Source organism: Squalius cephalus (assembly GCF_949319135.1).
Source record: "Squalius cephalus genome assembly, chromosome: 2".
Lineage (NCBI taxonomy): Eukaryota > Metazoa > Chordata > Actinopteri > Cypriniformes > Leuciscidae > Squalius > Squalius cephalus.
Window position 1 is genome coordinate 17,062,800 of NC_137123.1, and position 27,095 is coordinate 17,089,894.

Below are 27,095 nucleotides of genomic sequence, written 5' to 3' on the forward strand. Positions count from 1 at the left end.
GTGTTTTCAGAGGGCAGAGATGCTGTTTTAACTGATATCACTTCCATTCTCTGATTCTCTGTCAACATCATTCTCTATAACCTCTTCCTGGGAAACACACAAAACACATCGGACAAAATTACAAATAAGAATTTAGATTTCATGTCTAATGACAAAATCATACTCTATCAGTTTGTTGTTACAGTATAAGGGGCTTTACCTCTCTGGGTTCTTGATCTCTGTTAACAAAAGAAGAAACATGTTTAGTCAAACATCTCAGAACAAATCAATGCTGATAAAAACATGCTAACTGATGCATATTTTGTATTTGAGAACAATCTTTTCAAACTATTTGTATCAGATGTTTAACATTATTTTGACACTTACGTGATAAAGTTAGCAAATTTTTCAATACTCTTTCTCCTTCCAGTGGTACCCCTTTTCCTGAGGCAGCAAAAATATGTATTATAACTAACTGACCAAACATATTAATTTTCTCCACTGTATAAAAAATACTCCTAAAACATGAGCAATGTTCAACATGAAACATCATTTTATCACTATAAAGATAACTGGCACACACACACACACACACACACACACACACACAGAGAGAGAGAGAGAGAGAGAGAGAGAGAGTTTTTTTCAGATGTCCACCCCCTGGACCAGCTGGCTCAGAGGTACATGGAGATAAACACAGTCAGTAGTGGACAGACAGGCAGAGAGAGAGACAGGTACACTGAGCATCAGAGTCGCCACAGACACAATCCTCAGTCTTCAATCAAAAGATTTGAAACTAAATTAAAAGACGAGTATACAGAACAATGGCAAAATGAAAATAAAATACATCACAAACTCCTCTGTTATCAATCCCTGAACAGAGATATCCAATTGGCCGAATATCTCAAAACAAAAAATCCAAAAGAAATACGAATTTTAACAAAATACAGAGTCAGTGACCACGAGCTGGAAATTGAAAGAGGTAGACATTTAAAAGTGTGGAGACCAAGAGAGGAACGTGTCTGTACACACTGCCACCAGGGTATCGAAACAGAATTACATTTCCTATGTACATGTCCCAAATATGAAGACTTAAGAACCAAATATTTCCAAAAATTTGAAAAACATATACCAGGCTTCACTACCTACACTGAGGACAAAAAGCTTCCTTTTTTATTAGGGGAAGATAAAAGCACAGCATGGCTAGCAGCTAAATATGTCTTCTCCTGCCACAATACAAGGCTAAATTAATAGAAAATTGTTTAAGAGGTATTTATACAAGTTATGTATTATATATATGTATATATATATATTTTTTTTTTGTTGTTATTATCTTGTTTGTCTGTATTCTCTTCTTTTTTATATGTACATATATATATGTGTATGTGTATGTGTGTATATATATATATATATTTTTGTTTCAATGTACCCTTTGAGGGACATGCACAGAATGTGTTTAGTATCTGCATCTACATCATAATTATCCTGTTTACTTGTATTACTATATCAGATGTATTAACTCCTTGTTGTTGTTTATATTTGTTCTTATGCTTTGGCAACACAGATGCATTTTTTTTTGTCATGCCAATAAAGCAACATGAAATTGAAAAATTGAAAAAATTGAAATTGAGAGAGAGAGAGAGAGAGAGAGAGAGAGAGAGAGAGAGAGAGAGAGAGAGAGAGACTGCAGTTACATGGCCAGTAATAACTTACTTGACAAAATAGATAACCGTTGACACTACAATCAGACCGATTACAGGCAGCAGAACACCAAGAGCGATTATGACGGCTTGACTGGATTCTCCAGAGTCTCCTGAACTGTCCTCCACTTTGATTACCAAACCAGGACCAAAAACCTTCTCCAGCTCAGATGTTAAAACTTTGTTCTCACTGTTCAGCTTTCTGTGGGAGTGAAGATATTATTTCAGATGCTGCCCATTACACTCTCATCCTAATTATATAGAATAGATGTAATTCAGGCAAGCAGGCCAGAGGGAATTGTGAAGAGTATATATTTTTGTTAATGCTCATACATTAATTTTTTCATATAAATAGATAATATTTTTGTTAGCACTTACATAAAGTATTAATAAATATGTATATTTATGATTTGTAAACCTTAAATCATAATTCTGAGGAGGAACACTTTTCAAGGTGGATACATATCTGCATATTGTGATGTTAAAGGGCCCCTATTATGGATTTTTGAAAATGACCTTTCATGTAGTGTGTAACATAGCTATAAGTGAATGAAAAGTTTTAAATCTGAAAGTGCACCGTATATAAAGTTATTGTCTTTCAAAAGTAAGAGTCGACTCTGAGTCAATGAATTTATTCGTTTTTCAAACGAGTCATAAGCCGTTTCGTTGTGACGTCAAGACGAAACATTAACATATTGCCCGTCCACTTATTGCGCGCGCAGACACCAGGGAAAACTTGAACCTCAAACCGGCAGCTGATTCCTGTGGATACTGGATGGCATCATGTCGAGAAGACGCTGAGCTCTACAATGTGAAGGTAAAGCCAGTTTTATTTCACTGCCCAAGGACGAGCATGTGAAGAATCAGTGGTTAAAGTTCATCTTTATCACGATATCACAGCAGTATAATCCTAAACTTTTGCTGTGTTCCCTTTATTTTACTGACGACTGCTTCTCAAATTTCGGAATTCAATGCAGGATTCACAAACTGCTTGCTCTTGAAAGATGGTGTTCAAAATACTTAGTTTTGAGTTTTATATTGTGTAGGTCTCCTGCTAACTGGCTAACTCACGTTATCACTGTCATACTGAAACACTTCTGCTAATCAGTTGTGGGCCACTATTACCTATAACCGTGTCTATTAGCCTAATGCAGATTGTCTATCATTCTCACTACTTTGAGGAAAGATTAAGCATGGAGCAAGATTTGTTTTACCAATGTTTATGTTACACCAGTCATTCACATCAGTCATTCATGCAGAGTTATTGATACAGTTTCCATGTGTTCGCAATAAATTAGAAAAATACTCTGTAAATAAATAATTACAAGTAAAATAATCGGTTTGTTGATGGACATGCACTTGTTAATGCTGATGGTGAGGAATTAGTTGCAACATCTCATAATGTACCTCAAACTGAGTAGTGTATCACTAGTAGCCGCGTTTCCATTACCCTTCAAATTGCGCAAATTGAAATTGCGAATTGAAAATACGCTTAATGGAAACACGTCAATTTCGCAAAAACTCCCATTTATCGCAAAAAAGTTTTTACGCTCTCATGAGGTGGTTTTTCAGGCAATTCGAAAAAGGAATATTTCGCAAAACTGCAATGGAAACAGTTTTTGCGCATTTACAGTCACCTGACTTAGAAGACGCAGTGTGTTTGAAGTCCATGTATAGCTACGCAAATAATAATAATTTTATATTATTTTATTATAACATTTAATAGGCTATATTTAGAAGACGCTTTTATGCAAAAAAAAGAACAAAGCTGAGTGTGGAGCGCGCACTGCATGGCACGGAGGCGCGGGCGTGAACACTTGCATTTTCCTATCAACAGTGGAAACAACTTAAAATACTCTATCATTTCTGGTCAGACAGAAAATAATAATACATTATTCTCAACCACTTTTATTTGCGTAAACTCACAATAACAAGAAAACGCTGTGCTTTTGTAAAATAAAAGAAACAATCAGACGCACTTTCAACTGGAGCGCGAGAACTGAAACAAAATATAGCCTATATGTAGGCTAAAGCTTGAAATGTCCACTTTAAAAAGAACAAAATTCGAATCGAAAGCTAATACCTTCTGATTACGTAGGCTAATCCGTATGAAAGTTGCATTTCTCTCTAAAAGCGCATCTGCTTAACAGCGGAGATGGAGATGTGATTTTAGCCGACACTTAGAAAACAATAGTTTATTAATTATATTAATGGCTCTTCTCATTCAGCACTGCGGGAAAGACATCAATTCCAGTTTCTAATTTGGCCTTAGAAAACCAGTAAAATCGACATGTTTTCCATATTAATTTTGTGAATATTTTAAATGTTTAATAAAGGGGCAAAAAGTCATAAACAAAGCACAGCAGTAGTGTGTAGCCAGTTCAAATGAAAATTTTGGTGATCAACTTTGCGTTTTAAAAAGACAACAACCGTTTATTTTTCGTTTTTCAATTAGGGGTTAAAAAAGGAAAAACAAATAGACACAAAAGTAGCCTACATGGATCGTTTGGACAGAATACTAGACAGAATTATTTATTAAATTCATAAAAGAAACAATAATTAGCCTATAGGAATACTGGATTCTAAATCTCAAAGAAATGCCACAATCAAATCCTCGGAGCAGAAATGAGGGCGAAACACCCAAACTCCTTATATGTGTCGTTCTGGGGTCTTTCCCTGCCATTAATGCTTGGATAACACGCCACGTCTCCTTCCATTAATAATAATAATAATGTCTAATGCGGTGGCTGTGATATTATAACCAACGTCCGTTGCCGAGATTTTTGGAATGACTTATCGCGAGAGAAAAAAAGACGTTTTAGTCGCATAACATCGGTTAATGGAAACGCCGTCATTTCGCAATAGTTTTTTATCGATATTTAGATAATAGCGCAAAACATTTGCGCAAATCTGTAATGGAAACGCGGCTGAGAAACGTCCTGCTCGAGTCGTCCTTGCGATGGAGGTTCGGGTTGAATGACTAGTTCTTCCAGTGTTTCATCATCGGACTTGCGCTCGCATTGATATGGTAAAATCGACGTCATTGTTCGTTACTGTCTTTAGTTTACGGGACAGCTGACGTTGTTATGGCAATGGGCGTTTTTGTTTTCGACGCCTGCGCTGTACGTGGTACACCAATCACAACAGACTTCTGGCCAATCAGAGCAGATTTAGAGAGATTGATTCATTTGACGAGTCGTTTGAGAATCATTGAAAATGTGGTGATGTGCAAATGTATATTATGAGGAAATGAAACCGTTTTTTGACCTTTGATGCATGTAAACCTGTTGTAGGAGACTCCAAAACAACATTAGGAAACTTTAAAATAGCATAATGGGGCACTTTAAAAGTTTGTGCAATCATGCAATTGTAGCACTCGCACTTGTCACATAATTCAAATCCCTTACTGGTATTCTTACACGAACATAGTTGGCAAACCAATAGCCTTATGGACAGTCAGAGTTAAAATAAAAATGAATGTATTCAGATCTCAGAGGAATTTTATAACTGATTAAAATTATAACCGATTTAAAGTCAGAGCACTGACCACAAGTCTACAACCATTATAACTGCATTTATTGTAAAACATGTTACTTGCACATTTCCACATCAGCTTCCACATTAGATTAGTCTGAATAAACTGATATTTGTTCAACTTACTCTTTAGCCACCGTGGCTTGGATGACCGCACCACTGGAGTCCGTGGCGATGAAACTGACGTAAGTTTTGTCTGTAGATTCTCTAAGAATGGTGCGTATCTCATTCCCAGCCTCCTCTCTCACACTGAGGATTTTCACAGTCCAGCCTAAAACTTTCTTCATGGAACTGAGAAAAAAACACAATATCAGATGGTGTATAGAACACAAAACAATAAGACGAGGTAACATGATGAAGCACCAATCTATCTAATTTCTAAAACAGAAAAAACAATTCATTGATAAGAACTGGCTTAAAATAACGTTTTGCTCATGATCGATCCGTTTCTTTAATTTAACACCCTGACTTAACAACTCACTAGGACTATTTTTTGTTATGCTTTTTTTGTGTGGGAAAGAACTGTATGAATATTTTCTTTGAAAACATAGCAGGACACACAGGTTAGGAATCCCATGAGGGTGAGTAAAATAATTAATTTTTAAATTTAGTTTTGGGTTAATTAATCTTTAAACATGTTTCCTCTTAGCTCAAAACACATTAGCACTTCACAAATAGAAATTATCTTATTTTGTCTCAATAACACGTTTCAATAACGAACAGAGATTACTCACTCTTCCATCTCTGGTATCTTCTTCTCCACTATGTATATGGGCCGGTTTAAGGAGATTACTGAGACGCTGTCATGATGTGCACTTTGTTTTACTTCGATCTGCAGGTGGCAAACACAAGTCTTTGTAAAGGTGTTCTCTTCTCAATCAAAATGTCATTGGTCATTTGAAACAGTCTTACAAAAGCGTTCTCTTTTCTCTCCCTCTGTTTCTGCTCACCTCTACTGTTGTAGTCGTGAACAGCCCATGTTTATCAGTGGCTTTAACCTGAAAGGTGAATGGATTGTCTCCAAATCTGGATGCATCCAGTACGTAGATCTGACCAGTGCTTGCCTCCACATCCAGCAGAGTTGTGGACTCTAGCAGGGAATACTGCAGTTCTGAGCTCTCGCCCACATCAGGGTCTGATGCCTGAGGGACACACCACCACATTTCAACCAGTTTACGTGAATACAAATAAAATAAAAATCATGAGATCAAAAAATGTAGTTTATTGACACTCTTCTACATTAAAAGTTTCTGCCAGGCACTTCATATATCGATTTTTTTAGGGGTTCCCATCATGGGGTCATTTTATGGATTTAATTTTAATTTATTTTTAACCTTAATTAGATTTTATGAATTAAACAGCTCGTAAACATATATTACCACTAGAAACATTTTTAATAACCCTTTTAATATGAAAGTATTATTCAATCATTTGAGATATTTAAAATATATAAAACTTTTTTAGCATAGAGGGTTCTTTAAAATTGAGTCAAGGGTTCTGTATAGAACTTTTTTTGAAGAGATTTCAGACATCAACATTTTATATGCCAGGAGAAAAAAAGTAAGCCTGATCACTTTGAAAAATACCAGCACATATATCTCCTCAGATGGCATGGGATGAGTTGCATGTCAAAATGTATTACTTAGGGTTAAGGGTTTGAACAAACCACTAGCCCTTTAGTATGAGCAATAACAACAGAAACAGTGAAGTTTGCCTTAGCGAACACCACTTAGCCTATTATAAAATAGATCTGACTACATCCACTCCATTTATATCTGATGTCTATGCCACACTTACCTGGACCTTCACTATAGGGAATTTGTATGGTGAGATACTGGAAATCTCTGCTTTATATAGTTCAGCGTCAAACACAGGAGCCTCATTCACGTTCTCAACCTGAACATTGACCTGAAGATTGTGAGAGAAAGAAAGTCTATAAGAAATATATTAGGATTAAAAATATAAATGAGCCCTGTGACAGCTTTCTTTTAAGAAGAGAAACTTTGACTTTGACATGCTTGAAGAGTAAGACTAAGGCCAGAAACATACTCAAGGTAAGTATGAGAACGCAAACACTTATAACTGCACAACTTGTGTCATTGCATTCTGAAATGGGGGATACAGCGGGCATTAACATACATTTTAACAAAGAACACTATGCATTAACATAAATTGTGCACTTGTGTAGAGTTTGTTTCTGGCCTTAGTTTAAAGTAAGAAGAGTACCGTTGTCTCTGCAGTGTTTGCAGGAGTTCTGGAGTCTATGGCTTCTACTGTGAGGATGAACCACTCCTCTTTCTCCTTGTCCAGCGGTCTGAGAGCTTTTATGGTTCCCTCACCATCCACAGAGAAGACATCCTCATGTGACTTCATGTTATAGCTGACCGTAACCAGTGGACTTCCTGTTAATGCCTTGACCTTGCCCACTGATGAGGCCTCAGGTTCATTCTCCTTTATTGTGAAGTTGTAGGAGGAGCTTTCAAAAATCACACTCTCATTGAAAGGAGCAATTTGGAAGTAGATCAAGACTTCGGCTACAGAGAGAAGAAAGATGTTAGTTTTGCCATGTTAGTTCTATTGAGGTCAGGTTGATTCTTACATGCACACCAAGGGAACACGTTTGGGACACAAATGTACCATAACCCATTTGTGAAGAATACCATTATGATCTGGTATGAAGTTCATACATTTCTCGGAGAGGCCCCATTGTTGTCTTGCTTCTCCCCGATTTGGGGGAATTAATATTTCACTCCAGCTAAAAATGATATGGGGTTTAAACTATGGTTGAATAAGGGAATAGTTAGATTGATGGACTTATATGAAGAGAATATTTTAATGTCATTTGACATTGACAATCTGGTATCAAAGTTTCATATACCCCGGAGACATTTTTTTAAATACCTGCAGCTTAGAAGTTTTATTTTTTCAAAACTAAAGAATTCTGTGCAACTCCCTTCATTATCCACACTGGAAACCTTTTCCACACAAGACTGTTTCAGTAAAGGGCGAATTACCCAATTATATAATATACTGGTACAGAATCATAAAGAAAATTCAGAAAATAAAAGACGAGCATGGATACAGGATTTAAATAAAGACATTTCATTAGATGAGTGGGGTACAATATGTTTAAAAGCACAAACTCAAACAATAAATACTTGTATGAGACTCTTACAATATTACTGGATAATGAGAATTTATATCACTCCGGTGAGATTAAATAAATTTAACCCTAGTATACCCTAGACTTGTGTTTTAAATGCAATAATTTCCAAGGCACATTTTTTCATTGTGTGTGGGAATGTGGTGAGGTGCAAAAGTTTTGGAGTAAAGTGACTCAGTATGTATCTCAATTTACAACTACTCCTATTTCTTTAAGCCCGGTAATATGTGTATTGGGTGTCTATGTGGACAATTGCTCTCTGCCCGTCAAAGAGAAAAAACTGGTGGATTTGTGCCTACTACAAGCCAGGCGTTCAATTGCCCTTTGCTGGAAGAATACAAGTTGTCCTTCCCTTGGACTTGAAAAGGGAAAACTTGATATAAAGTTTGGCCCTTGAGAAGCTTACATATGTAATCAAGGGGAAGTCTTCTTCATTTTACGAAATTTGGGAGATGTTCTTGAGTTTTGTTAAAGAAGGAGGTATTGAAGAGGCTGTAGATGTCTGAAGTTGTAGTATATGCTTAATGCTTAACAGGAGTGTGTGATATAAAGCTGTCATGGTTTGGGTTTTCTTGTCATTGTCATGTTTCTGTGTCTTGTCATGTGATTCCCTGTTGGTCATGTGATCCTGCCATGTGTCTTGTTTTTATTTATTTAGTGAATGTAAATTTAGTTCCCTTTCGTGGTCACTCCGAGTTACGTCGGATGACGACGATTGGGGTTTCGCCTAGAAGCCTATCACCTTCGAGTATATAAAACGAGCCAATGGCAATGAAATGCCATGGGTCTGCGGAATTTGCATAGCGTAACTCCGCCCGCCGCAGGGGGTATATAAGGAAGTACGCTGCACAAATGCAGATATGTTTTCGCTTCGGAGCCGAGAACTTCTCCACTCCTGCAAGCCAAATATTCTGAGTTAGTCTTCTCTTACCTTCGAGACGAGCGAACTCTCCGGTGTTGGTGTGACGGCGATTTCAGCGAGTGCTCACTTCCCTGCTGATCTGTTCAGTGATCTGACAGTTAGTGTGTTTCTCCCTGTTCGCTTCAGCATCCGCGGAGTTTATCCTCTCACAAAAAGAGCATTGCACGTGGCACGTCTTTTTAAAGATGCCTCGCCCGTGCACTTCTGGTTGCGGTCGCGAGATATTTTTCTCTGACTCCGAGAGTCCCCCTACCCACACCCCGATCTACTGACTCCGAGAGGGCTAGTACTTCGGCTGGTGGCCGGGGTGACCTGAGGGTGACTGTGTGGGACATACCGCCGACACGTCCACGGTCCACACACCCCTCTTCAGCATCGGTACCCGCGAGTGTACAAACTGAGACCGCTGGTCCCTCTTCGGAGCCCCAGCGCGTCTCGTTTGGAGCTCCAGAGGAAGATACCATGTCGATCGCGGCATCACAAGGTGGGCGCGAGTCCTCGGGAAGTGAGGATTCGGCTGTGTTGCCGCCCTCGGGCGTGCCAGCATTGTCCGAGTCTGATCCCGAGCTGACCGCCATGCTTTCCCGGGCAGCCGCGGCCATTGGTATTGAGTGGTCCCCGCCACCTGATCCAGTGCGCTCGCGGCTGGATGATTGGTTTTTGGGAGCGGCCGCTGACACTCGTCGCCGCCCAACCCCAATACCATTCTTCCCGGAAGTGCATGAGGAAGTCACGCGGTCCTGGAAGGCTCCCATGTCTTCCCGCGATCGTTCGTCGGCTTTCTCCGCCTTTCCTCCCCTCGATAGAGCTGATGCTTGTGGGTACACTGGGATTCCCACGGTTGAACGTTCTGTCGCGATGCAGCTGTGTCCGGCAAGCGCTTCATCACGTGGCGATCCAAAGCACCCGTCCAAAGCCTGTAGATTCTCGTCTACTATGGTGGCGAAGTCTTACAGAGCGGCGGGACAGGCAGCTGCTTCTCTGCATGCCATGGCCATCTTGCAGGTTTACCAGGCCAAGATGCTCCGTGACATGCACGAGGGTAGGACAGACCCAGGGCTCTTTGATGAGCTGCGCGCCGCCACCGACCTCGCTCTCCGGGCGACGAAGGTGACCGCGCTCCCTGGGTTTGGTGATGTCCACAGCTGTGGTCCAGGAGAGACATCTCTGGCTGAACCTGGCTGATATGCGTGAGCCCGAGCGGACTCGTCTGCTTGACGCTCCCATATCCCAGGCCGGCCTTTTCGGCGGTGCAGTCGAGGATTTTGCCCAACAGTTCTCGACTGCCCAGAAGCAGACTGAGGCGATCAAGCACATTCTGCCCCGGCGTGCTGTTGCTGCTAAGCCACCGGTACAGAATCCTCAGCCTGCTCGCCGCCGAGGGCGCCCTCCTGCGGCTCCCGCCCCTCCCACACGGCCCCAGCAGCAGCCTTCATCTGGGCTGCGTCGTGGAGGAAGCCGCAGGAAGGCGCCACAGCCCTCTCCAGCCCCGCCGCCCGCTAAACGCCAGGCCAAGCGGCGCTCCTGAGACGGGCAGCTCAGGATTGGCTTTCCTTTCTGTCCAGGAGGTGGTAGCAGGGCCACTCCTTCCCCCGGTGGAGGGCCGGGGGAGAATCTTTTGTTCTCCACTCCCCGCTGCTCGTCCCACGACGGGCAGCACCCTAATGTGGTTAAAGACAGAATCGAATTCCCCAATCCTGAGCCCACAGAGCTCGAGGGCCACAGTGCGCGCCACCCTCGGGTCCCGCCACTGCCGCCCTCCTCTGTCCCAGAGGTGCGGGATGACAGCACGCGCCGCCCACGGGCCACGCTCCTCTCATCCCCCTCTGTCGCCAGACCCCTGCCAGAGCACGCCCCCGTGGGACGCGCGCCCTCCCCTGGCCTCCTCTGGCAGGACGCGGTTAATGACCGTGCCCCCGCACAGGGCCGCTATGCCACCCTCGCCGGTGCCGGTCATTCCGCCTCGCTGCCCCACCGACGGTACGTCTGTGGTTCGTATGACCCCGCTGGTGCACTTTCTGGAGGCCTGGCTAGAGCTTCCCAGACTGTCCCGCTGGGTCGCGAGAACCATCAGGCTCGGCTACGCGATTCAGTTCGCGCGATCTCCTCCCCGCTTCAGGGGAGTCCGCTTCACTATGGTCGGTGGCAATGCCCCTGTCATGAGAGCGGAGGTCGCCACCCTGCTGGCGAAGGGTGCGATCGAGATTGTCCCTCCAGCCGAAATGAAGTCCGGCTTCTACAGCCCTTACTTCAGTGTACCCAAGAAGTCCGGTGGGTTACGGCCAATCCTCGACCTGCGCGTCTTGAACCGCTCCCTTCACAGGCTGCCGTTCAAGATGCTAACGGCCAAACACATCCTCCAGTGTGTGCGGCTGCAGGATTGGTTTGCAGCGATCGACCTGAAGGACGCCTACTTCCATGTCTCCATTTTACCTCGACACAGACCGTTTCTACGGTTTGCTTTCGAGGGGCAGGCATACCAGTATGCGGTTCTCCCTTTCGGGCTAGCCCTGTCTCCTCGCGTCTTCACGAAGGTCGTCGAGGCAGCCCTTGTTCCCCTCCGGGAACACGGGGTTCGCATCCTGAACTATCTCGACGACTGGCTAATCCTAGCTCACTCTCGAGACCAGGTTTGCGAACACAGGGACCTAGTGCTTCAGCACCTAGTTCGTCTGGGCCTTCGGGTCAACTGGGAGAAGAGCAAACTCTGCCCCGTGCAGAGGATCTCTTTTCTCGGTATGGAGATCGACTCGGTCGCCATGTGCGCGCAGCTTACGAGCGAGCGCGCGCAGTCACTGCTGACTTGTCTTCGTCAGTTCGAGGGCAAGAGTGCGGTTCCACTGAAATTATTTCAGAGGCTCCTGGGGCATATGGCATCCGCAGCCGCAGTAACGCCGCTGGGATTGCTTCATATGAGACCGCTTCAGCTTTGGCTTCGCGATCGAGTCCCGAGGTGGGCATGGCAACACGGCACGCTCCGAGTCCCAGTGACTCCAGCCTGCCGTCAGACCTTCACCCCGTGGGCGAACCTCAATTTTCTACGGGCCGGAGTGCCCTTAGAACGAGTTTCCCGGCATGTTGTTGTATCAACAGATGCCTCCAACACGGGCTGGGGCGCCATGTGCAATGGTCATGCTGCTGCGGGCTCCTGGACAGGACCCCAGCGCCTTTGGCATGTCAATTGCCTCGAGTTGCTGGCTGTACGTCTCACCCTGCACCGCTTCCATGCGCTGCTCAGGGGCCAGCACGTACTAGTCCGATCAGACAATACCGCAACAGTAGCGTACATCAACCACCAGGGTGGTCTACGCTCCCGCCGTATGTCGCAACTCGCTCGCCACCTCCTCATATGGAGTCAGAAGCATCTGAGGTCGCTTCGAGCCATTTATATCCCGGGACACCTGAACCAGGCGGCCGACGAGCTGTCTCGAGTTCGGCCTCTCGCTGGAGAATGGCGACTCCATCCCCAGACGGTCCAGCTGATTTGGGATCAGTTCGGCGACGCACAGGTAGACCTGTTTGCCTCCCACGACTCGTCCCATTGCGACCTGTTTTATTCCCTGACCGAGGGCACGCTCGGCACGGATGCACTGGCGCACAGCTGGCCGCGGGGCCTACGCAAGTATGTGTTTCCCCCAGTGAGCCTTCTTGCGCAGACCTTGCGCAAGATCAGGGAGGACGAGGAGCAGGTCATTTTGGTTGCCCCGTATTGGCCCAACCGGACCTGGTTCTCCGAACTAGTACTCCTCGCGACAGCACCTCCCTGGCCAATTCCTCTGAGGAAGGACCTCCTTTCTCAGGGACGGGGCACCTTATGGCACCCTCGTCCCGATCTTTGGAACCTCCACGTGTGGCTCCTGGACGGGACGAGGCAGGTTTGAGTACCCTACCACCTGCGGTGGTGGCTACCATCACTTCCGCTAGAGCATCGTCCACGAGACATGCCTATGCGTTGAAGTGGAACCTCTTCGTCAACTGGTGTTCTTCTAAACATCAAGAACCCACGAAATGCCCGATCAGTGTCGTGCTTTCCTTCCTGCAAGAAGGGTTGGAGCGAAGGCTGTCTCCCTCCACCCTGAAAGTGTATGTTGCCGCCATTGCCGCACATCACGAAGCAGTTGATGGTAAGTCTCTGGGAAAGCACGACCTGATCGTCAGGTTCCTGAGGGGAGCGAGGAGACTAAATCCTCCTCGTCCTCCCCTCGTACCCTCTTGGGACCTCTCAGTGGTTCTAACTGCCCTGCAGAGTGCTCCATTTGAGCCTTTACAGTCAGTGGAGCTTAAGTTCCTGTCAATGAAGACAGCGCTCCTGGTTGCATTGGCCTCCATCAAGAGGGTAGGGGACCTGCAGGCATTTTCGGTTGACGAAGCGTGCCTGGAATTCGGGCCGGCTAACTCTCACGTGATCCTGAGACCCCGGCTTGGATACGTGCCCAAGGTTCCTACCACACCCTTTCGAGACCAGGTAGTGAACCTGCAAGCGCTGCCCTTGGAGGAGGCAGACCCAGCCTTGGCACTGCTCTGTCCAGTACGCGCCCTCCGTGCTTACGTAGACAGAACGCGGTGTTTCAGGACCTCAGACCAGCTCTTTGTCTGTCATGGTGGGAAGCTGAAGGGAAAGGCTCTCTCAAAGCAAAGGTTATCTCACTGGATAGTGGATACCATTGCTTTGGCATACCAGCAGCAAGGTCGTCCGTGCCCCCTTGGTGTGAAAGCCCACTCCACACGTAGTGTGGCTTCCTCTTGGGCTCTAGCGCATGGCGCCTCGCTAACAGACATTTGTAGAGCTGCAGGCTGGGCGACACCCAACACATTCGCGAGATTCTATAATCTCCGAGTAGAGCCAGTTTCTTCTCATGTACTCGCTTCAACCAGCCGGTGCTAGATTCTGCTCAGGTGTCTTCGCTTGCTCGCCATTCCTCTCCACGGACGGGATACGTGCGATATTTCTCTCAGGTGAGTCTGATAAGCTCTGAGTTCCTCCAGCACTGGTTACGTCAACGCCTGAGTTATGCCAATTTCCATAACACAGCTTTTGCGCTTGACTAGGTGCCTCCATGTGCATGGTTCCCCCTCTGGGCGACCCCCACATGTGTATTCCACTGTAAGTCTCCTTGTGAGCGTGTGTCTTTCCCTTGGCAAGCCACCTTGCCACCCCTGGGGTTTAAAATTCCACCTGCGGCTGGACACCCCAGTGATTTTCCATATGCAACCCTCTGGGTCATATGTGTATTCTAAGTCCCCCCCATCAATGGCTGGGCATAATTGCATATTTCTCTCTGGAGATATGCTTCCCAGTGTACTTTGGTATCCCTGTGTTAAGTAGGACTCCTTCGTTCGTGCTAGTCTCACAACAGGGAGCTCAGACTTACGCAGGGCACTGGAAGACAGCCGAGGTGGCATGATTAGACTGGAACCCCAATCGTCGTCATCCGACGTAACTCGGAGTGACCACGAAAGGGAACGTCTCGGTTACGGATGTAACCCTCGTTCCCTGAGTGGGAACGGAGACGTTACGTCTTCCTGCCACTTCCGCTGTACCGCTGAAAAACGCCTGGGGCCAGTCTCGGCTCCTCAGCGAAGACATATCTGCATTTGTGCAGCGTACTTCCTTATATACCCCCTGCGGCGGGCGGAGTTACGCTATGCAAATTCCGCAGACCCATGGCATTTCATTGCCATTGGCTCGTTTTATATACTCGAAGGTGATAGGCTTCTAGGCGAAACCCCAATCGTCGTCATCCGACGTAACGTCTCCGTTCCCACTCAGGGAACGAGGGTTACATCCGTAACCGAGACGTTATGCATTTACATATCATGTTTTGTGCTGGCATAAACTGCATTAACACTAGTAGTACTACATTAGAGCTAGTATTTTTCTGCCTCTTTGTGGACATATTTACAGTATTTAGGTGAGAACACACTGCACTAGAGAGAGCTCCTAAGGAAGAACAACAATGCTGTTATGAAGCCCAAACCTTCATCAGATTCTGGTGGTGTTCCATGATCTGTCGCTATAGCAGTGAGGGTTAGCAGCGTGTCTTCTGTGACCTCGCTAAGGTCAGAGGTCAAAGTGATGACCCCTGTTTCAGCATCCAATGCGACCATTGAGGAGTCTTCAGAGAAACTACAGAAAAACAACATTCATGCATCTGTCTTAAAGGAGTGATGTAGGTAAGGGTGTTCATGGTTTTGCCTTCATTATTGATCCTAATGAAATGGAAGTTAGCTTAAGCTTACCTGTAGCTAATTAGCGCGTTGCTTCCAGCATCTTTATCTGTGGCCGAGAGCGTCAGCAGCACATCTCCAACCTTGGCGTCTTTAACCAGAATGCTTTTGCTGTAGGTGTCAGAGCTGAAAACTGGAGCGTTGTCATTGACATCTGTGATACTGACCCTCACTGTGGTGATGTTCTGCAGAAAATGAACCCAAGCAAACCTTTCGTATTACAGACCAAAAGTTGATATTTGCAATGTCTAGTATCTAACTTAATGTCTGGAATTAACATTAATTAACTTGTAAAGATTGAACTAGTATCAGGTAGCCAGATTTTGAATATCTGCATAAAATCCAGAACATACTGCAGCTTCTTTTTGCATGTTTGTGTGTCATTTAGGGATAGATAAATAAAAAAATAAACTGAGATATAACCTTTAGGACAATATAAATGTGCAGGTGTGCTTAAAGTTGTAATGCTACTTAAACAACGCCTCAAACAAAATTGGGAAAATCTTTCAAAGTTTATATTCCATGAAGCTATGGCCAATCAGTCAACTAGTTCTTCCTTGGAATCAAATGAGGAAATGCCACAGAATACAAATAAATAGATATTGTTACTGTACATTTCTCTGTGGGATTCCATGGTCCATTGCAACAATGATCACATCATACACATCCTGTGTCTCCCGATCCAGTTCCTCAATAGCTAGGAGAGTCCCATCCTTAAGGAATGAAATAAGCGTTTTTTTTACAATTTCATATTTATAAAGTTATGATATCATTTACTGTAGGCACAGTGACCGCTGCCTTTCTCATAAGTCCCCTCACCTCTCTGAATCTGAATATTTCACTGTGTGAGGAAGTGGTGATGGTGACACGTCCGTTGTCTCCAATGTCAGCGTCTGTGGCTGAGATTTCACACACCTCTCCAGGTGATGAGGGTGTGTACACACCTTCCTGAATCTCAATGGGCTCTGGGAGAGGAAGGAATTGTGGGTTGTTGTCGTTGACGTCCAGAACAGTGATGATGACCTGAGCTGTGGAGCTTAAACCATTGACAGGCTGGTCTACAGCTACAACCTGAGAAAGACAATGCAAGCATCCCATTCAGAATGAATAGTCATCATGAACATTTTGTAAATAGTTGGATTTAAGAAATGAATGTGGTTGCTTTGTACCTGTAATATGTAATTGTCTACAGTTTCTCTATCCAAGGTAGCGTCGCTCCGGAGTGATATTACTCCTTCACTGTTGATAACGAAGGTATCGCTAACCATGATAAAGTGACCTTTAGAGAACCCACCCTAATCAGAGAGAAAACTAGATAAGGTAAGTACATCAAATCAAACTTTGAATGTTGGCTTGACAAAACCTTAAATGGAAGTTTATATCAGCTATATCAGTTTAAGTTTGAAGACTTGGGTAGTTAGAAGAGAGTTTTAAAGGTACAGTATGTAGTATTGACAGAAGTAGTATTGATGGTTGAAATGGGTACTGTAGTCAAAATATTCAAAATATTGGAGAGGGTTGTTTCTCTCGTCCACTCCTCAGACTTGAAGCTCCCGGGTTGCCAGATTGAGGAGGAAACGCAACAGAAGTGAGCAGAACTGACAATGGAAGGCGACGAGCCCTACAGTGTGAGTTGATGAGTTGATTTATCCATGTTTTATTATGCCTCTGGAGCTTTTTAGATGGATGCCGAGGCTTTTTAGGTCGGGTAAAATCTGCTATTTCTGACCTAGTTTGCTTGCTGACTTCCATGGCTCTAATACGCTGTGTTTTCTGCCAACTGATAAACCCAGGGTGTCGAAATACTATTGGGTAAATCGGCAGCGGAATCACTCTCAGACCAAAACAAAAACAGGTCGGACGTGGAACGCACATTTCAAAGTAGAATAACTGTCTGTAGCATTGTTTTTAGGAGACACAAGTATGTGAACTTAACATTTTTCCTATATCTCTGCAAGCATATTATGGAATTTTTGTGCTTTTGTACAGTCAAAAAGTTACATACAGCACCTTCAAGTGTTATGCCTTGAATACTTGCATTTCTTAACAATTGCTAAAGTGTTCTGAGCAGTTGGGGAATTACTTGTTAAGGTGTTCGAATTTATTAATGGGTGGTTGCTAGGGTTTTGCTAAAGTGTCAAACTCAGTTCCTGGAGGGCCACAGCCCTACAGAGTTTTGTTCCAACACAGACACACCTGCAGTTTTCAAATAATCCTGAAGGACTTGATTAGCTGATCAGATGTGTTTAATTAGGGTTGAAGCTAAACTCTGCAGGGCTGTGGCTCTCCAGGAACTGAGTTAGACACCCCTGTCGTCGCTTAGTGTTTTTAAGTTGTTGGGAGCTCTAGGTGATTGGATCATCATTTTTGGTGTTTAAAAATGGTTCACCATTTTAGTGTTTGCAAGTCTGTATTTTTTATTTTTGGGTTTATTTGATCTACTTTACAAACAGACAGTGATGTTTTCAGGAACTGTACCAGGTCTGGATCAGTGACTCTAATCTGAAGCACAAACTGATCCGGTGGTGAATTTTCCAGAATAGATACGGTGTACTCATCCTGGTCAAATTTTGGAGGGTTGTTATTCCCATCCTCAATGGTGACGGACACCACAGCGTTAGCAGTTTTACTGGCATCATTCTGCTGAGTTGCCTATTTATAAGGAAATCATGAATAGAAAATATAAATACATTCCTGAAACCTCTTCAGATTTATGAATGTCTTCAGAAACGTCTGATACCTGTATGTGAACAGTTATCTGGTCGACTTCCTCTCTGTCTAGTGCTGTTGTCACAGAAATGACTCCACTGTTCTGATCGATGTCAAAGTTACTTTGATACTCATTTGGAAAGGCTGGAACAGAAATGTGGATATTTGCTTTGTTATTATCAGAAACTTAATATAGAATATGAGTACATTTTTTATTTAAATAGAAGTGTGTTATTAGCAGTGTAAAGTGCTTGTTTTATCACAATTACTGTGCTTGACTGTAGTTTGGTGGAATTTTCTATATTATCAGATTTAAAATCAGCGTTTCACCTCTAGCTCTCACACATCTACAGAGAAACTTTATTTGAAACAGGAGGAGGTTATTTAGATTAGGACTCATGTCATGTAAGTGTGTTATAAATCTTCTGTTAACAGCACCTGCTGTTATGCTGTAAAGTACAGGCTCGTTGATGCCCGTGTCGCCATCTTGAGCTTTTATGGCCTCAGGAGTGATGTTTGAAAACTGTCCTACCTGTGCATGGACAGAAAAGACATGGAGGGTTTCATTTGTTTGATCAGACATGCGTTTAAATATTGATAATGATGTTATTTACCCGATTTTCCTCAATGTATGCCTTGTAGAGACTGTGATCAAAATAAGGGTTTAGATTGTCAAAATCGTCAACCGTTATTGTAACTGTTGTGGTGTCACTGAATTCTTCTTTATCCTGCAAAGAAACATAGTGTTTTATTACTATCTACATTAAAATGATAGTTCATCCAAAAATTAATATGTCAATGTGTGGGAAAAAGCAGTTTGGACAATTCTACTAAACACCTGCTTTAGTTTTCCACAGAAGAAAGAAAGTCATGCACTCTCAGAAAAAAAGGCCATTGGACTGGCACCCTTTCAAAGGTATTACATATCTTTGAGGTAGTAATATGCACCCTTTAGGGGTAAAGAAGGTTCAAAGGTCTACCTTTTGAAAGGGTACCACCCCAGTTACAGCTTTTGTGGGTGAGTAAATGATGACAGAATTTTCACTCTTGGGAAACTATTCCTTTAAATGTAAAGCACTGCTTAGTAAAATGGATGTGTGACTGGTAGGATGTCAGAGTTTGTCTTTACTTTGTCTTTAGCTTGCACGGTGAAGATGTACTGTTGAGCAGTGTTGTAGTTCAGAGCTTGTTTCAACCTGATGTTTCCGTCATCTTTCACTTCAAATTCATCTGGTGCTGGAGGCTGTCAGGGATTCAAATGACACAAACTGAGCTCACACATTATTGCACTCAAATATTTAAGTATTTTCTAAAAAAAGAACTGAATGACTTACTGTGTTAGATATGATCTATATTAAATATTTCAAAACTAAAAATAAATTGATTAACAGCCATATTAGAAAATTAACTTAGAAATCATAGAAACTAAAAAAATAAATCCAGAGCCTAATTGGTTTACAAGGAGTGGTATGAAAACAATGGGATTAGATAAACAGTAACAAGGTCAGAGATGATTGGGATGTACAAGTGAAAGTTGGGATTTCTTATTATCTGAAGGATACAACAAACTCAACCTATTGTTTTAGTAATATATAAAATATATGAGACTCATTTGAGACTCACCAGTATAGAATATAGAATATTGGTGTTTTCTGGAGAAACATCTGCATCTTCAGCTATAACCCTGAGCACATCTGAACCCACAGCTGTCGCCTGGAGCAAAAGACACAGTTTACAAAGAGATGTGAGTTTCTGAGTGACCAAACACACTTCTGCTGTATAAAGATGTGACATTACACACACCTCTGACACTGTGACGCTGTATGTTTTATTCTGGAAGATCGGAGGATTGTCATTGACATCCCGAATATTTACTGTCCGTGTATTTGCTGAAATTTGCTGAAATGCACAATGAAATATTTGTAATGAAGATTTATGTGATGATACCTATTTCCATAATTCTTATTGAATGATTGGATTATCTATTGTGTAAATAAACATACCCCTGGGTTTGAGCAGGTCACTGAATAATACAAACTCCCTCCTGACTGGAAGAAATAAAACACACAAAGAGACATACAGTATGTGGCACTTTCTTCCATTATTAAAGTATGAATATGTAAGTATGGCAAGCCGTTTTAGCTTAAATTGCACCCAGCGTTACTTGTCGTAATTGAGCTCTACAAATTAATTTTTACTAGTCATATGTCTCCATTGACTTCCATTCATTTTTAATTACGGAGCTCTACAATTGAATTGTTACTAGTAAGAATTACAATTAGAGAGCTCTCTTATTGAATTTTTACTAGTAAAAAAACGAATTAAAGATACGTATAATTGCAGAGCTCTGTAATTGAATGAAAGAGCTCTGCAATTGCATTCTTACTAGTAACAATTCAATTGTAGAGCTTCGTAATTAAAAATGAATGGAAGTCAATGGAGACATATGAATTTGTAGAGCTCTCTAATTGTAATTGCTACTAGTAAGAATTGAATTGGAGAGCTCTCTAATTGAATTCTTACTAGTAAAAATGCAATTACTACGAGTAGCGCTGGGTACAATTTAAGTTAAAACTGCTTGCCATATGTAAGTATGGTTATGTTCTTTTATTTTTATATACTTAATCTAACAAATATAATAGTGAAACAAACCTCCTTAAGTTGATCTGCATCCAGTGGTTTGATGGTTCGTACAGTAGCGGTTGAGTCTCCATTAGAGTAAACCAGCTCCAGAAATGTTACACCAATAGGATTGATATATCCCTCCAGCACCAGACGATCATCAGGTCTGATATTAGTGAAAATCTCTACATCTCCTGTAAGCCAGATCAAATACATATTTACATATACACTGATTAAATTATATACAGAAAACAAATAAAGAACACTCCCTTTATAATGGCTGGAGCAGTGACGGGCAGTGACCTCCCAGATGACTCAACTTAACCCTCCCCCTTAACCCAGCCCCCCCCCCCCCCCAAGCAATTCGCAATTGCGACTTTATAGGACGCAATTCTGACTTTATAACACAGTTCTGACTTTATAATTCACAATTGCAACTTTATATCTCGCAATTCTGACTTTATAACATGCAAATCTGACTTTATAACTCACAATTCTGACTTTATATCACTCAATTCTGACTTTATAACTCACAATTCTGACTTTATAACACAATTCTGACTTTATAACGCAATTCTGACTTTATAACACAATTCTGACTTTATAACTCGCTATTCTGACTTTATAACTTGCAATTGCAACTTTATATCATGCAATTCTGACTTTATAACACGCAATTCTGACTTTATAACTTGCAATTGTAACTTTATATCATGCAATTCTGACTTTATATCACTCAATTCTGACTTTATAATTCGCAATTGCGACTTTATATCAAACACTTCTGACTTTATAAAATGCAATTCTGACTTTATAACATGCAATTGCAACTTTATATCACTCAATTCTGACTTTATAACTTGCAATTGTAACTTTATATCATGCAATTCTGACTTTATATCACTCAATTCTGACTTTATAATTCGCAATTGCGACTTTATATCACGCACTTCTGACTTTATAAAATGCAATTCTGACTTTACAACATGCAATTGCAACTTTATATCACTCAATTCTGACTTTATAACTTGCAATTGCGACTTTATATCATGCAATTCTGACTTTATATCACTCAATTCTGACTTTATATCACTCAATTCTGACTTTATAACTCACAATTCTGACTTTATATCACGCAATTCTGACTTTATATCACTCAATTCTGCCTTTATAACACACAATTCTGACTTTATAACACACAATTCTGACTTTATATCATGCAATTCTGACTTTATAACACAATTCTGACTTTATAACGCAATTCTGACTTTATAACACAATTCTGACTTTATAACTTGCAATTGCAACTTTATATCATGCAATTCTGACTTTATATCACTCAATTCTGACTTTATAACTCGCAATTGCGGCTTTATATCACACACTTCTGACTTTACAACACGCAATTCTGACTTTATAACATGCAATTGCAACTTTATATCACTCAATTCTGACTTTATAATTCGCAATTGCGACTTTATATCACGCACTTCTGACTTTATAAAATGCAATTCTGACTTTATAACATGCAATTGCAACTTTATATCACTCAATTCTGCCTTTATATCACACAATTCTGACTTTATCACTCAATTCTGACTTTATAATTCGCAATTGCGACTTTATATCACGCACTTCTGACTTTATATCACGCACTTCTGACTTTATATCACTCAATTCTGACTTTATAACATGCAATTCTGACTTTATAACACGCAATTCTGACTTTATAATTCGCAATTGTGACTTTATATCACGCACTTCTGACTTTATAACATGCAATTCTGACTTTATAACACGCAATTCTGACTTTATAACATGCAATTCTGACTTTATATCACACAATTATGACTTTATAACACGCAATTCTGACTTTATAACTCGAAATTGCGACTTTATATCACTCAATTCTGCCTTTATAACACACAATTCTGACTTTATAACTTGCAATTGCAACTTTATATCACGCAATTCTGACTTTATATTACTCAATTCTGCCTTTATAACACACAATTCTGACTTTATATTACGCAATTCTGACTTTATAACACAATTCTTACTTTATAACACACAATTCTGACTTTATAACGCAATTCTGACTTTATATCACTCAATTCTGACTTTATATCACTCAATTCTGACTTTATATCACTCAATTCTGACTTTATAACTCGCAATTGCGGCTTTATATCACTCAATTCTGACTTTATAACACGCAATTCTGACTTTATAATTCGCAATTGTGACTTTATATCACTCAATTCTGACTTTATATCACGCACTTCTGACTTTATAACACGCACTTCTGACTTTATATCACTCAATTCTGACTTTATAACACGCAATTCTGACTTTATAATTCGCAATTGTGACTTTATATCACTCAATTCTGACTTTATATCACGCACTTCTGACTTTATAACATGCAATTCTGACTTTATAACACGCAATTCTGACTTTATAATTCGCAATTGTGACTTTATATCACACACTTCTGACTTTACAACACGCAATTCTGACTTTATAACATGCAATTGCAACTTTATATCACGCAATTCTGACTTTATATCACTCAATTCTGACTTTATAACTCGAAATTGCGACTTTATATCACTCAATTCTGACTTTAAAACATGCAATTGCGACTTTATATCATGCAATTCTGACTTTATAACACTTAATTCTGACTTTATATCACTCAATTCTGACTTTATATCCCGCAATTCTGACTTTATATCACGCAATTCTGACTTTATATCACGCAATTTTGACTTTATATCCCGCAATTCTGACTTTATATCACTCAATTCTGCCTTTATATCATGCAATTCTGACTTTATAACACTCAATTCTGACTTTATATCACTCAATTCTGACTTTATATCACACAATTTTGACTTTTATCACGCAATTCTGACTTTATAACATGCAATTTTGACTTTATATCATGCAATTCTGACTTTATAACTCGCAACTGCGACTTTATATCACACAATTCTGACTTTATAACACGCAATTCTGACTTTATAACTTGCAATTGCGACTTTATATCGCTCAATTCTGACTTTATATCACTCATTTCTGACTTTATAACATGCAATTCTGACTTTATAATTCGCAATTTTGACTTTGTATCACTCAATTCTGACTTTATATCACTTTATATCACGCAATTCTGACTTTATAACTCGCAAATTGCGACTTTATATACGCAATTGTGAGATAAAAAGTTGCAATTCCTTTTTTATGGTGGAAACAAGCTTCCATGCAAATCAGAGGGCTAAAATCAGGGTAGGAAAAATGTTGTTTATTTCTAAATTATGAACATTTTTTATATAAAAATCTGATTAACATAATATGTGCACCCCAGGAAACATAATAAATGCTAATAAAATAATAAATGCTGTTCATGACCCTTTTAATATTACATTAATCCAACAAAAAACATTTTTTTTTATTTAATATTGCACTGTAAAACCTGATGAGTTAGTTCAACTCAAACCGTTTGAGGAAACCGATTGCCTTAAATCATTTAAGTTTATTAACTCAAACAATTTAAGCATAAAAAAATATTTGATTTGTGTCCAAGTAACTCAATAACTTATTGTTAAGATAACTTGGGTAAATAAAGTTAATAGTACTAAGTCCATTCAATTAATATAACTCAAATCTATGAAGTACACTGTAAACCCGAATAAGTTGGCAGAACTCAAAACATTTAAGACAATCAATTGCCTCAAATCTTTTTAAGTTCTGACATTTAAAGTACATTAATTCATACAATTAACTTTAAACTTTCATGTAATCTCAATGTGAACACTTTTATTAGTATAAACTTAGCTTTTAAAAGCTAATCTGCTAACATACTAATTTGCTAACATATAAGCAATAGAATGTTATACAGAAGCACTTGCTGTATGAGCGCATGAATATAAAGGGATTATTTGCTCTCAAATCAAGCTGCATGCACCACTTGTCACCATGATGGTAACTATCCTACGCTGTAAAAAAATCCTAATTTTACAAAAAATAACTGTGATTTTTTGACCATCATTTTCTTTAATTTTAAATTGTACTCAAAACACTGTAAAATTACAAATAATATCTGTAAAATAAAAATTCAGCTGTTATTTTAGGTATTGTGACATTAATGACAAATTCCAGTAATTCACATTTTTTATACAGAAAATTGATTGTATTTTTCATATAGTATTTTTTCTGTTTTCTTAAATTACATAAAAATGTATGTAAAATTACAAATATAATCTGTAATTAAACAGTAACAGAACAGTTAAATGATAAAATGGTCAAAAAACTGTCAGCTCCCCAAAAAACTGTAAAACATCCTAAATTAAATAAACTGAAAAACATTGTTATTTTACAGGTATTTCCTGAATAATCACGATCATATACCTTCATTGTAAAAAAATCGTTAAAAAAGGGTCAAATGACTGGCAGCTGCGGCTGCCAAACAAAAACCATAAAATTAAAGTAAAATATTCTAATTTAAATAAAGTGTAAAAAAAACTTTAAAAGAAATTTTATGTCACCATGATTGAGATCAGTGTCTGCTTTAGTTAGGATCATGACGCTTGAGTTTTTAACTTAATTTTTGTCTGGCTGCTTTAACTGTGTATTTGATACACATTTGTATTAGCAATAAATGCAGGAGAAAATATCAGATGATCTTGGTCATTCATTGGTGATGTTATAGTCATCATATGATGATCTGATATCACAGACAAATCTCTGAATATATTAGCTTAGATTACATAATATGTAGATGAATTTTAGCTTTATACAAAGTCTATAATTAATGCCATAATTTTTCACATGACCCTTGAAATATTGTGGCATCAGTATTATAACTGAAATTTAAAATATATATATATATATTATACAGAAAAAGTTTTGAGATGGTTCACTTTTATTGTAGTATAGAGACATCAAGAATCAACATCTGAATCTCAACAATGGTGACAACCAACAAATCCTTTTTGTGACTTTATAGTAGTTCAGAGTTGATCAGATTTTTTTAAGAAAGTGCAAAATACTCATACAAGTTAATTTGATTGAACTAATTAGTTTCATTTAAGTTTGTCCTATTCAAACCAATTAATTATTTTGAGCGTTAGGGTTTACAGTGTGGGGACTAGTTATACTTAGTTTGTTTAAGTCTTGTGGACATTTCTCACCTTCATAATCCTCCAGGACACTCCCTACATAGATATCAGTTCCAGTTCCACAGTTTATCTCTGAGGTACCTTAAACAACAAGTAATTGGTTTCAGGACTTAACAAACAGAAAAAAGGATCAATTTAGTGGTACACACTATTACACCACACAATATATTGAAAAACAAGACAAATAAAGCATTCAGTTTAAAAACTGTTCTGAAATACTGAAATTTAGCTGAAATGCTAATGACATGGCTAAACTATGGGGATAGATTTGTTGCTTTATTCCAAATTATTATGAACAACAAATAAATGTAAAGAGGGATTCACAAACATTCACAAATAAATAGAATGAGATCCACAAATGTTATGAGGAGTTTCACAAAAAAATAATTAAATTAAAAAATAAATAAAATGAGATTTGCCACAAATATGTTTAGTCTCAAACACAACTCAGCCAACTCATTTGTGGATTTTGAAACGTGTCAAGACGTGCAGACAAATTCACAAATAAGTGGACTCCACCCACCGTCTACTCAAGCCAATCAGATAACAGCCACTTTGCGCTGACCAATCATAACATGCTCTCGCTCCAATAAATCACGATTTGCTTTACTCAGGACTGTCAACTCACCCTGAAATAACTTGCTCATTCTCCATTGGCTCAGATAGGAAGTATAAGGTGTCCATACAAATTGGTACTGTAAAATTTAGTTAGACCATTATGTATCAAGCCAAGCCATAGTATTATAATTTATGCACCTTTGAAAATGCCAGAGAAACAACACATTAAATCTCTATTATGGTAATAACACTTTATTGGATTCAGAGGCATTATGGAAGCATCACGTTATTGGGCAATATAATCATCACAGATACACGCGATTACATTTGGAAATAGGCAAGCTTTGCTTCCAAATGCCCCAAAGATATCCTGTCAATTTGATAAACTTTTGTAAACCCAGCCAATATAATCACTATGAACACATCCAAACTGCAATTTTTAACATAAATATAAGTAGTAACACTTTATAATAATGGTCCGTCATTAATAAGTAACT

At 40.2% G+C, this 27,095-nt stretch overlaps 2 protein-coding genes across 2 annotated transcripts in view; both read right to left on the reverse strand.

Moving 5' to 3' along the window:
- Positions 1-5,335: 5,335 nt before the first annotated feature.
- Positions 5,336-27,095, reverse strand: part of LOC307154754 (protocadherin gamma-B2-like) — a gene marked incomplete at both ends in the record, with an annotated part of 43,308 nt that continues 21,548 nt past the window's right edge. The window contains 3 exons of the mRNA XM_079864843.1: positions 5,336-5,504; positions 5,948-6,045; positions 6,164-6,355. Of these exons, the coding sequence (XP_079720969.1) occupies positions 5,336-5,504; positions 5,948-6,045; positions 6,164-6,355 (459 nt within the window). The remainder of the gene's footprint in view (positions 5,505-5,947; positions 6,046-6,163; positions 6,356-27,095) is intronic.
- Positions 7,410-20,337, reverse strand: LOC307154755 (cadherin EGF LAG seven-pass G-type receptor 2-like; the record flags this gene model as incomplete). The annotated part of the gene is made up of 14 exons (XM_079864844.1): positions 7,410-7,747; positions 15,277-15,425; positions 15,539-15,711; positions 16,141-16,239; positions 16,346-16,597; positions 16,696-16,821; positions 18,005-18,178; positions 18,267-18,379; positions 18,674-18,767; positions 18,850-18,963; positions 19,365-19,478; positions 19,859-19,948; positions 20,039-20,134; positions 20,239-20,337. The coding sequence occupies 14 exons, from the start codon at positions 20,335-20,337 to the stop codon at positions 7,422-7,424; spliced, it is 2,019 nt and encodes a 672-aa protein (XP_079720970.1). The 3' UTR covers positions 7,410-7,421.